The sequence below is a fragment of the Xyrauchen texanus genome, chromosome 33 (genome assembly GCF_025860055.1).
Source record: "Xyrauchen texanus isolate HMW12.3.18 chromosome 33, RBS_HiC_50CHRs, whole genome shotgun sequence".
Lineage (NCBI taxonomy): Eukaryota > Metazoa > Chordata > Actinopteri > Cypriniformes > Catostomidae > Xyrauchen > Xyrauchen texanus.
Genome location: NC_068308.1, coordinates 16,249,370 through 16,262,182, shown reverse-complemented (window position 1 = coordinate 16,262,182; position 12,813 = coordinate 16,249,370). Strand labels below are relative to the sequence as shown.

The 12,813-nt window shown below is 44.6% G+C and overlaps 1 protein-coding gene across 1 annotated transcript in view; it reads right to left on the bottom strand.

The window, feature by feature from the left end:
* The window catches only part of dnah9 (dynein, axonemal, heavy chain 9), a 241,431-nt gene that overhangs the window by 181,716 nt on the left and 46,902 nt on the right, over positions 1–12,813 (bottom strand). Inside the window, exons 28-31 of the mRNA XM_052102818.1 lie at positions 6,858–6,962; positions 2,391–2,548; positions 1,908–2,046; positions 973–1,260 (exon numbers count right to left, since the gene is read on the bottom strand). Coding sequence (XP_051958778.1) covers positions 973–1,260; positions 1,908–2,046; positions 2,391–2,548; positions 6,858–6,962 — 690 coding nt within the window. The remainder of the gene's footprint in view (positions 1–972; positions 1,261–1,907; positions 2,047–2,390; positions 2,549–6,857; positions 6,963–12,813) is intronic.

The window sequence follows — 12,813 nt, the reverse complement described above, 5'->3', positions numbered from 1 at the left end:
CTGGGAAGTGATGGCATGTTCAATCAATGGCATTGATGGAACTCCCTGTTGGGCTCTTCAGAGCTGCTTTGGCATCTCAGAGGGTCTGCTGATTGACGCTTTGATCTGATCTATATCAGGGGCCACAGCTAATTGCAGACTACCTCTTAAGCAGACACTTCTCCATTTCTTCACCACACCTGCCCTCTAACAAATCAAAAACCAGATGTGTCTCGTGGTTTGGCCGGTCAGACAGGACTCATCCCATTGACCCGGTGGTCTTCAGTCAGATGCATGTCTCCTCTTGTGCTACGGCGAGGGTTAAATACATCGCTGAGAGCCAGGCCTTGATTGATGGAGTGCTGTTATGTTGTTTCTCTGGCTCTTTGACCTGTCTAAGATTGCACTTATTTCCCATGGCACTGGTGAACGAAGTGGCTGATATCTAGACTTCGGCCTAATGCGGAAAATTAGAGCCCTGCTCCAGCACCTGAGGCACTATTACACTGTAATTCTTGCAATCTTAGATTTGTCCAATATATCCACTTTCAGACTGCTTTGACACTAATGTCTATTTGCTTCAAACACAACAGCAGGTTTATTGCTCTAAAAGGGAGATAATGAGCAACAGAAGAAAAAATAGCCCAATCAGGGCTGTAGTGGATGAGTTGATAACTTCTTTGAGTCCTGATGAACCTCAGAGATGCTCTGGACTTCCTTTCAGTCATGGATTGATCAGTATGTAGCAACGATACCTCTACATAAGAGCAATATACTGTATAGCCAATATTTTAGAGCAGAGTGTAACAAGAAAATGCATATACACTATATATACACTTTTAAGATTGTATTAATTTCTATGACTTTCCCAGGCCTTAAAACCCCAATTTAAGAATTTCCTGACATTTCCAGGTTTTCATTGACTGTGGAAACCACAAATATCAAGCCTTGTTGTGATTTCTTACAAAGTATATTTCTTTCCCCCACATTTACCTTTAACACAAAGTTGTCCTCTGCCTGCAGTTTGAGGTCCAACACAGACTGCTTAACAAATTTCTCAAAGTCCATGTCCCTTTTGCGGGGGACGTCTAGAGCCGGGAAGAGGTCCACAATGAGGCCCATAAAGACAGGCATGTCATCAGTCACGATCTTTGGGACATTGAAGTCTCTAAGGGCTCTCATCAGCACCTGGTCCTCCGGTCTTTCTGGGTCCCCTCTCTTCAGAGAACCAGCCACCACTAGTACTGATTTAATGGCCCGCAGTCCCCAGTCATAGTGATCCTGAGAATGCAATACAGAAGAAAAACAAGCACAACAAGAAAGAAAAAGAGGAAGACAAACAGTGAGACTAAGAGTCAAATAAACTGGAACTATTGCAGGTGCAATACTATTACACACTATTTAATAATAATTGATTCAGCCAGACTTTAATTTTTCATTTAATTCACATATTTCACAGTCTGTATCAGATATACCTAAAAACAATTTATAGAGCAATGGCAATACGATAGTGGGATTGACAGCATTTTTATTAGAAAACAATTGGGTGTCTCATACAACTGCAATCGAATAAAGTCCTGATGACAGATAAACATTCCCCAAACCAGTAGAAAAATTGCTCTCACTAAAAGAGAGCTAAAGTCTTTATATGAAACACAGCTCTATAAAATGCTATATAAAATTATATAAGAAAAACTGAAAGGTAAAGTGTGTAATTTCTGCAACAAACAGAAATTCACAATTAAAAACTGTTTTCAGATAGCCACATATAAAACTCATGCCATTGGATGAAACATGTTACTATGTCAGGCTTTAGAGCAATAATACAAATTTCACTGTAATCTTGCCAAGTTAGCCTTCATGTTCTTGGAAATTATAAATTGATAGGACTGATTGTTCAAGACTATTCAGCTTAAAGAATGTTGAACCTGTTTAGAGAGCAACTCCTTGCAGAGCTGATAGAGAGTGATGAACTTCCTGGCCAAAAGTCGAGCCTCGATGAAGCCCTCGGCTACCAACATGATCTCACAGATGAGCTCAAAGTCTGGCACCACCATCGCACATGGCCTACAGTTGTCATAGGAACACAAATACAACAGTACAAGTTTTGAAAAGAACAGCATTGAATATTATGTACGTAGACTACTATTTTTTTAACAGTTGGTCATATAAAAATGTAGTTTATGAATACTGACAATACAGATAAAAATTCAAATCTAATATGAAAACACTATAGTTTAAAATGTAAATAGTAATATTTAGATTTGTCATTTTAAACTTCGAAATCTCTGTTATAAAATAAGCAAATGTGGCATCCAATCTCCTTATAAACAGATTTGGTTATCTAAAAACAGCTAAGAGGGGTATCTAAGACCAAACGCCACCTAATGAAATGCAAATCCAAAGCGTACCTAAAGAGAGCCTTGAGATTTTCCGGTAGCTCAGTCCTGCCTGCGTAGCCGGGGTTCATAGTGATAAAGATGCCCACTGAAGGGACCAGGTTTACATCCTCACCCATGAAGTTAAACCTCTTCTTCTTGTCTCGAATAGCATCTTGAATACTTTTGACCTGATGGACCATCCGTTCTTAATTTAAATGTTAATGGCACTGAACATTTGCTATTTTCACTTGGTACTCTAAAAAGCCAATTAAAAAGTGAGAATAAAACAACAGCACCATAGAACAGAACAGTACAGATCTGGAAGTAATCCCATAAATTTTCTTAAATGTAAAAATGTTCATGACAGACCTACAATGAACTCTTAGAGTCATAAGTGATGATATATATATATATATATATATATTTCTGCAGAAGCTAGTGCGATTTATAACATTAAAAAACATAGATGAATTACCGGTAAACAACTGCTCTACCCATAATTCTGAAGAAAGCCGCACCAGTCAGTATATAGTCACCGTTAACATGAAAATGGAAATCATAGAAAAGAGCTCAGCAGCGATTGCTCCCATAAAGCATTGCTAATTGAGTCAGTCTCCTTACACACAAGCAAATTTTAGACATTAGGAACACCTGTACACCTACTTATTCGAGCGATTATCTAATCATCCAATCGTGTGGCAGCAGTGCAATGCATAAAATAATCAACGGGTCAGGAGCTTCAGTTAATGTTCGCATCAACCATCAGAATGAGGATAAAATATGATCTCATTGATTGACCATGGCATGCTCTTGGGATTTTCACACACAACAATTTAATCAGAATGGTGCCAAAAAACATCCAGAGAGTGGCAGTTTTATGGACAAAAATGCCTTGTTGATGAGAGAGGTATACGGAGAATGGAGAGACTCGTTCGAGATGACAAAAAGACTACGGTTACTCAGATAATCTCTCTGTACTATTCTAGTCAGCAGAATAGCATCTCAGAATGCACAACACGTCGAACCTAGAGGAGGATGGACTACACCAGCAGAAGACCACGAGCCAGAGCCCTTTATTAGGACCATAGTGTTCCTAATTAAGTTCTCAGTGAGTGTATTTTCAATAAACGAAAATATATAATTTTATACTTATAATTATTGACTCAATAATTAAATATTGTACAGCCATTATCATTTGCAATGTTTCAAATGTTTCAAAGAATTTGTACTTTATACCTTCATTGTACTTAAGTCTTTTTTTTCTGAATGTACTTACTTTTTTGCTTATATTGAACTCTATATTGAAGATTTTTCTGAAATCCCATAGAGACAATGAATTGGAGAAAAGACTTCCAAAACCAATGGCACTGAAAAGGTGGGCACTCTATAACTCACTATTTGCTTTGTATGGTTATGTGTCACTGTAAACGAGACATGTCTCCTTATAACATTTTTAAATGGCCAAATCAAAAAGTTATCAGGCTTCAGACAACTTGAAATATACACAAGTCATATGGATCACATTTACAGTGCTCTTTTGTGATTTTGAAGCTTAACAGCCTGAACAAATATTTGATATTGGAAATGTATATGCAGAGATTAAGCACTGTAACACACAGAACAATCCATTGTATTTACAGATCAGGACATAGGTATAGTTATGCTTTTAACTGAATACCTTCTACAAAATAAGAAAAACTAATTACATTCTAACACCACATCCTATCTACCAGGGTGTGGACATCAGTTTGGTGTCTGCAAAACACAAACGATTCAGACCCTCGCAGCACTGAAGACACAGTCTGATAGTGTTCAGCCTTTTATCAGATAAACAGTGACATTTAACAGCAAGCATGAGTCACATATTGCTGGGAACTGATGGAATAAGATATAAGGCTTTACTTTGCCAGGGCCTTGTGCAAACTCCAAATCCCAGACTATACACTGCCTTCATGAATTTTACATATTGTTCTATAGTAGAGCTGACAAGCCAAGCAAAAGGCGTGCATTAAGACCAGCTGAAACAGCAGTGGAATGATGCATTTGGGTTGAGCTTTGCTTTAAAGGAATTTGACAGGGTGACTTAAAGGGATAGTTCACCAAAAAACTAAAATTCTCCCATTTACTCACCATCATGCCATCCCAGATGTGTATGACTTTCTTCTGCTGAACACACGGGAAGAAAAAAAAAATATACATCGCAATGTATATCGCCACCTACTGGGCAGGGAGAACAATGTATGGTAAAAACGTACTTAAATATTGATCTGTTTCTCACCCACGCCTATCATATCAATTCAGAGGAGTTACCCACTGGAGTCATGTGGATTACTTTTATGCTGCCTTTATGTGATTTTTGGAGCTTGAAAGTATGATATTGTATGGACCTTTTAGAGCTGAAATAGTCTTTTAAAAATCTTTGTTTGTGTTCATCAGAAGAAAGTCATACACAACTGGGATAGCAAAAGGGTGAGTAAATGATGCAAGAATTTTCATTTTTGGGTGAACTATCCCTTTAAGCAAATTTCAGTGAAATTTCACAAATCTGTTGAGAAATATTAACCTAATTGCCTGTGTTAACAAGCTGTGTCTCCTTGCTGGTAATATTTAAAATGAAAACAAAGTGCTTCATATTAAGGGACACTCTTCAGTAAATCTGTTTCCCCACCCATTGTGAGCTGTGGTGAAGTAAAAGGACGAGCATGGCTAATTTGTCTCAATATTAATACGTCTGGAGGCCCTCCTGTTTGTTTTAGCTTAATCAAATTGAAAATTTATTCTATCTGTCTTTGTGAGAATAAAATTTCAATGGAGTGTATCCCAACCAAATATCCTCCTGCTTAAAATAGATAATCAAACTCTCCACTGCTAAATGGCTGGCACTTACTGTCAGACAGCTTATAAGAGCACCTGAAAAATGCCTCACTATCATTACTCTGATGTTCCGATTCACTGAAATTGTTCTTCGTGACAGCTGCTCTCTGAAAACACTACAAAGAAAAAGTAATTCATTTTTTATCACAGGAGAGAAATGCCTATTCAGAGTTCTGACACTTTAGGCACTTTTTCCTCTTTCAAAGAATTGAGTATATAGCTTTACGGATGGGCCATTAAAAGAAATTTTCACACCAAAATAAAAATTCTGTAGTTATTTACTCACCTTCATACCATTCCAAACCTGTATAACTTTTTTCATCCTTGGTACAAAAAAGGTTGCTTTTTATCATGTCCACTTTTTTCCATAAAATGACAATTAATGAGGACTAGGACAGTCAAGCTCCAAAATGACAAAAAAAAAAGCACCATTAAAGTATCATAAAAGTGGTCAATATGACTTGTGTGCTATATTCCGTTTCTTCTGAAATCAAATGACAGCTTTGCATAGGGAACAGACAAAAATTTAACGAATGATTCACAAAAATGATTGACGTCAACCATAGTGCAGGTTTCTTTTGTGCATTCATTAGAGAAGTAGTGATGTCCAATTCATGAAGGAATAGATCTTTTGAGTCTGATCTTTTCTATTAATCAGTTGATCCAGTCCACAAAAATCTGAATGATTAATTCACAACTGATCTGGTTCTCAAGTTTAAATTACTAACTCAATGATTCAGTCACAGCGGTTTACAGATAACTAGTTGGAAAGAATATCAGTGAATAACGAAATAAGTAAAAATAAATACAATTTATATTCAGGTGTACTCATCACACAAACCTATCGAAAGGCTTTAGAAGACTTGGAATATAGCACAGAAGTAATATGGACCACTGTTATGATACTTTAAAGATGCTTTTAGATCATTTAGAAGCTTGACAGCCCAAGACCTCATTCGCTTTAATTATATGGAAAAGAGTGGCCAGGGTATTCTACCTTTTCACCTTTCGTGTTCCACGGAAGAAAGAAAGTCTTACGTGTTTGTTATGACATAAGGGAAAGTCAAATGACTGACTTTTCATTTTAGGGTGAACTTCCCCTTTAAAACCTGTCACATTTCTTGCAGTAAAATGTGTCTCTAGATAAATGAGCAGCTACACCTCAAAATCTTTTATATCCATGGCCATCAACATAATTGCCATTGTGAGTAAATGATGTCTGCAGGCGTTATGAAAATGATTCATACGAGTACAGTACATATTGTCTTTTTTTTGGTGCTTGATTTAAATGCTACTTCCCAGTGAACCCTATGTGAATTGAAATGCATGAAAGCTCAATGGCAAATACCAGATGCTAGGACATTATGAGATGATGCAGCACATTAGCAGCTGATGTAATTTTTGAGTGAATCATAAAGGCAGAATTTTACACACTATTTCCTCACTTAGTGTTCTACTGCTGCATTGCATCTTCATTTATAGCCTAAAACTTTATCAAGTCCTCTTTCAAGAGTTATAGAGTTTGATCGACTGTGAAATTCCAAGTACAAATTTGGCCAGCAAATCAAAACTGCTTATACATAAATGTGTCATGATGCTCCTCAGAGTGGATAACTCAATCACCTGCACAGCCACCACAGAAAGCACCTCCACAGATATCCTGTTAAACTCGTCAAAGCAGCCCCAGGCTCCTGTTTGTGCCAGGCCTTTGTAGATGTTGCCACAAGACTGAGAAAGATGGATTGAGCAAGAAAACCGAAGAGAACAATAGAGAGGAAAAGAGACAGGGAAAAAGAGAGTGAGAGAGTTATGAGTACCAGAATTGTGCGTCATTCAGAATTAAATAATATTTTATTAAATAAATTTGAATTGGATTGTAATTTGAATTTAAGGTAGTAGTGTTAAAACAGAATGAAATTCAAAAGAATTCATATAACAGCTGTACAGTAAAAGTAGATTTTAATAAAATTTAGATTGTTCAATATAAACAACCTTTAATCATGTTACCATACATACAATGAAGTAGTTCAAGAAACATTAGAAGATATGGTAAAACTATAGAATAAGCATCTATTACCTATTATTAGTAAATGCCTTAAGTATCATGAACTAACAATGAACAATGATTTTTTTACAGCATTTATTAATCTTGGTGAATATAAACTTTTCCAAATGCTTGTTATTGCTATATAGTTAATAATGCATTAACTAATATAAATGTACAAGTATATTCATGATTCTCATGAATCGAAAGGGTGGCCGATTCTTCAGAAATTAATTGTGCCTGACCCTGACGAGCACATCAATGGAAAATTCTATAAAGTTCTATAAAGAACAACAAATGCTTTCTGGGTGGATGAATAGCATTTACAATCCCACAATCATATTCATTTCACCAGCTGAGTAACCAGCACACCCTTTATTTTTTAGTGACTGGAGACAAGTGGAGCTTTCCAAAGCAGAAAGAGTTCTCTCTGACACAGATGAGAGCTGACCTGAGGATTGATTGTGGGTGTCTGTGATCCTAAACCCTAGTGGAAAGAATCGTATCTTTTACTCTCATTTTCTCTCTGTCTCTCACACTCTCTTTCTCTGCAGTGGGGAGCCATGGCCAGTAATAACGCAGAAATCTCAGCAGGCAGGTACAAGCCAGATGAGGAAACTAACACTGTGTCTCTATTGCCCGCCACATTATATGGCTTTTTCTCTTCCTGCAAACATGGCTGCAAGCAGTGATGAGACTGGAATACTAAGGTTGACAGCTTCAGAGGTAAATAAACCAGCCATCGGAGCCTCGCTAATCTGCTGGCCCCCATGGTGGGAGAAGGCAGATCTGTGCAAATTAATAAATAGCTCATAATATGATGGACAGAGTCAGATGAGGAATAAAAAGTGTATAGCAATGCAGGCACTAAGACAAAAATAAATATTAATCACAGGAAGCTAGAAGCTTGCTGTGAACTCAGTGAACTTGATTACAATCAGTTCCTGGCTGTTTTGTTATTTTATTTTTGGCACTTTTGCAATTTTTATTTTTTTGCCTTTTTCACCATTTTAAAGACAGGGATGATCAGGGAAGAGACAGCAAATGATGGGTAGAAGAGATGAGAGGGGATCAGAAAATGACAGAAGCCGTAAATCAAACTCAAGTTGCGTGCATAAAAAACAAGTGGTCAGGGTTTGGCTGGTTAGCTTAAGAAAGATAGCACCTGCTGGTAGATACCTTAACTACACTATATATTTTGGGTTCAATACAAGTTGAGCTAAATTAACAGCATGTGTGGCATAATGTTGATATTTCACAGAAAATAATTTTGACACATCCCTCATTTATTTAACCTTTTAAGCTTGGCAGGCCCACAAGAAAAAAACATTATTGTCAAAATATTAATAACACAAAATGCAGCCTTGACCAACACAAAATAGGTATCGTTTGAAAGCTTAGAAGATCTACTTCCCCCTCTTGCTCTCTCCACGTTGTGTCGGAGAAGCGACACTAGGGGTCTCTCTTGAGCGCCGATATCCACCTCTGATCTATGAAAAAAGGCCAATGAGAGTTGGCAGCCAGTATTTGCATGTCTTTCAACAGAGAGCAAGCCACCCCAGCTGCACCCCGCATTGCTCCTTCTTCCCACGGGATTGAGGACGATGCGGTTGGCGCTGGGGGCGATTTGGGGGCGGCAGCGGGTGCAGTTTCGCCGGGTAGCCCCCCGCGAATCTCCCGTTCCCCGACACGCACGCTGATCCCCGTCTACGCTCGCGGCGGTAGCGGCTCACATCACGGCCCGGCTGTCTATCCTCCCGAGCCCGAAGCAGATGAGCTCACCGCTGCATCGGAGAGTGTGATGTCTGATGCCGAGGACTCCCCTGGACTGCCACCCTCAGGCCAGCAGGCCCAGGCTGAGGCCGACGCTCAGATGTCTGACATGCTTTCCCGGGCCGCCGTGAGCGTGGGGTTGGATTGGAACCCTCCATCCTCCCCACAGCCATCACGGTTGGATGACTGGTTCCTAGGGGCAGCGCGCCGTTCGCGGCCACGCATCTCCCCCGTTTTTTCCCGGAGGTGCATGACGAGCTGACGTCTACGTGGAGAGCCCCGCTCTCCGCTCGTCTAGGTGCCACCCGCTCCACTCTCACCACCCTCGACGGTGGAGAGTGCCACGGATACGGGGCGATTCCCCAGGTCGATAGGGCAGTTGCGTACCATCTATGCCCCGGTAGCCCTACCTCCTGGCGTGGCCGCCCCGTACTCCCATCCAAGCCCTGTAGGACAACATCCTCGCTCAACGCGAAGGCCTACAGTGCGGCTGGACGCGCTGCCTCCGCCCTGCATGCGATGGCCCTCCTGCAAGTCCACCAGGCCAAAGCACTCAGAAACATGCACGGGGGTGGTCCTGATGTGCTGTAGGAACTGCACTCAGCGACCGACCTCGCCCTGAGAGCGACGAAGGCCAAAAACAGCGCAGGCACTCGGACAGGCGATGGCCACCCTAGTGGTCCAGGAACGGCATCTCTGGCTCAATCTGGTCGAGATGCGCGAGGCCGACAAGAACCGCTTCCTAGACGCACCTGTCTCCCAGATTGGCCTTTTCGGTGAAACAGTCGAGGACTTCGCCCAAGAGTGCTCCGCGGTGAAGAAGCAGACGGAGGCCATCTCTCACATCATGCCCCACCGCACACCTGCCGCTACGGGCCCTGCCCTGTCTGCTCGCCGAGGGCGCCCCCCTGCGGCGAAGAAACCAGCTCCTGCTCCGCCCCAACCCGGGCCCAGCTCTCAGCCCCAGCGTCGAGCACCCCGCAGGAGGCGTACGCCCCCTGTCTCACGAACCCCCTCTAGGACCCGGAAGGCTCCCAAGTGTTCCTGAGACAGTCGACCCAGAGCCGAAGATGTTAGCTCCAGAGGTGGTAAGACCGCTCCATCCCCCGGTGGAGGGCTGGGAGGAGAATCCTTTGTTTTTTCATTTGCCACACCTGTGGTATCCACATTCTCAATAAAAGAGCTATTTCCTTTGCCTCTGGGTCACCTGGCCCACAAATGCCGTTCTCACGGCAATCTGCTTTCAGATTACGACAGTTCCGATACACCGGACGCGGCGATCCCGCCTTCCGCCTGCCCACGACTGTCCCCCGGCCGGCCGGTTCAGACGAGTCCAGAGGACGCCAACATCAGACCTCCTCCTCAGTCATGAACCCGCCCCCTGCCGGGCGCGCGGAGCAAGGTAAGTGCTTTGAGTCTATTCTCAGCACCTCAGCCTCAGGCCCCGCCGGGTACGTCCAAAATACTCGTCCCTTTGGTGCCCCTAGCGCAGAGCTGGGAAGCGTGCTTTTCGCTTCCCAACGCGTCACGCTGGCTGCACCAGACCATTCGACTCGGTTACGCAATTCAGTTTGCCGGCTCATGCCCCCCTTCAGGGGCGTCCGCTTTTCCGCAGTACACGGCAAGCATGCCAGTTCCCTGCGCACGGAAATCGCGACCCTCTTAGCCAAGGGCGCGGTAGAGCCCGTCCCTCCAACCGAAATGAGGAAGGGTTTCTACAGCCCTTACTTCACTGTACCCAAGAAAGGCGGCGGCTTACGACCAATCCTGGACCTGCGAGTTTTCAATCAGGCCTTGTTAAAACTCCCGTTCAAAATGCTCATGCAGAGAAATATTCTGGCTGGTGTTCAGCATCTAGACTGGTTCGCAGCGGTAGACCTGAAGGACGCGTACTTCAACGTCTCAATTCTGCCGCGACACCGACCCTTCTTATGGTTCGCGTTCGACGGCCAGGCGTTTCAGTACAAAGTCCTCCCCTTCGGCCTGTCTCTGTCCCCTCGCGTCTTCACGAAAGTCGCAGAGGCGGCCCTTGCCCCGCTACGAGTAGCCGGCATTTGCATTCTCAACTACCTCGATGACTGGCTCATCCTAGCACACTCTCGAGAGTTACTATGCACACACAGAGACCAGGTGCTCCGGCACCTCAGCCGCTTGGGGCTTCAGGTCAACTGGGAAAAGAGCAAGCTCACTCCGGTTCAGAGCATCTCTTTTCTCGGGTTGGAGTTAGACTCAGTCTCGATGACAGCACGTCTCACGAGCGAGCGTGCTCAGTCGGTGCTGGACTGCCTCGCTTCCTTCAAGCCAGGCACAGTGGTCCCTCTAAAACTTTTCCAGAGGCTCCAGGAGCATATGGCGTCCTCCGCGGCGGTCGCGCCGCTGGGGTTGATGCATATGAGACCACTCCAGCACTGGCTCCAGACTCGAGTCCCGAGACAAGCATGGCACCACGGCACGCATCGGGTAAGGATCACCCCCGCCTGCCTCAAAACACTCCGACCCTGGACAGACCTCTGCTTTTTACGGGCAGGAGTGCCCCTGCAGCAGGTGTCCCGATGCGTTTTGGTCACAACCGACGCCTCCCGGTCCGGGTGGGGTGCCGTGTGCAGCGGGCACGCAGCAGCGGGCCATTGGAAAGGGGCCCCGCTGAGTTGGCACATCAACTGCCTGGAGTTGCTGACCGTCCTTCTTGCTCTCAGGAAGTTCCTCCCGTTAGTTCGGGACAAACACGTCCTCGTGAGATCGGACAGCACCACGGTGGTGGCGTACATAAATCGCCAAGGCGGCGTACGCTCCCGCCACATGTCACAACTCGCCCGCCGTCTCCTCCTATGGAGCCAGCAGCGACTCAAGTCGCTGCATGCCACTCACATCCCCGGCAAGCTCAAAGTCGTAGCGGACACGCTATCACGACAACGCCTGCCCGGCGGGGAGTGGAGGCTTCACCCCCAGTCAGTCCAGCTGATTTGGGAACGGTTTGGCAAGGTCCAGGTAGACCTGTTTGCCTCCCAGGAAACCTCCCACTGCCCGCTCTGGTACGCCCTAACAGAGGCTCCCCTCGGGACAGACGCGCTGGCACACAGCTGGCCCTCGGGGCTGCGCAAGTACGCATTTCCCCCAGTGAGCCTTCTTGCACCGGTGCTGTGCAAGGTCAGGGAGGACGAGGAGCAAGTCACGTTAGTGGCCCCCTACTGGCCCACTCGGACTTGGTTCTCGGAACTCAGACTTCTCGCGACAGCTCCTCCCTGGCAAATTCCCCTGAGAAAGGACCTCCTCTCTCAGGGACGGGGCACGCTCTGGCACCCACGCCCAGACCTCTGGAACCTCCATGTCTGGTCCCTGGACGGGATGCAGAAGAGCTAGCCGGCTTACCGGCGACCGTTGTGAATACAATCAACCAAGCCAGAGCCCCCTCTACCAGGCACCTTTACGCCCTAAAGTGGCGCTCGTTCGCAGATTGGTGTTCTTCCCAAACCGAAGACCCGCAGAGATGCGCGATCAATTCAGTGCTCCTGTTCCTACAGGAAAGGCTGGACAGGAGGCTGTCCCCGTCCACCCTCAAGGTGTATGTTGTCGCCATTGCCGCCCACCATGATCCTGTAGACGGCAAGTCTTTGGGTAAGCATGACCTGATCCTCAGGTTCCTGAGAGGCGCCCGGAGGTGGAATCCCTCCCGGCCAGGCCTAGTTCACTCCTGGGATCTCTCGGTAGTCTTGGCAGGACTCCAGAGACCCCCCTTCGAGCCGCTTGAATCAATTGGACTTA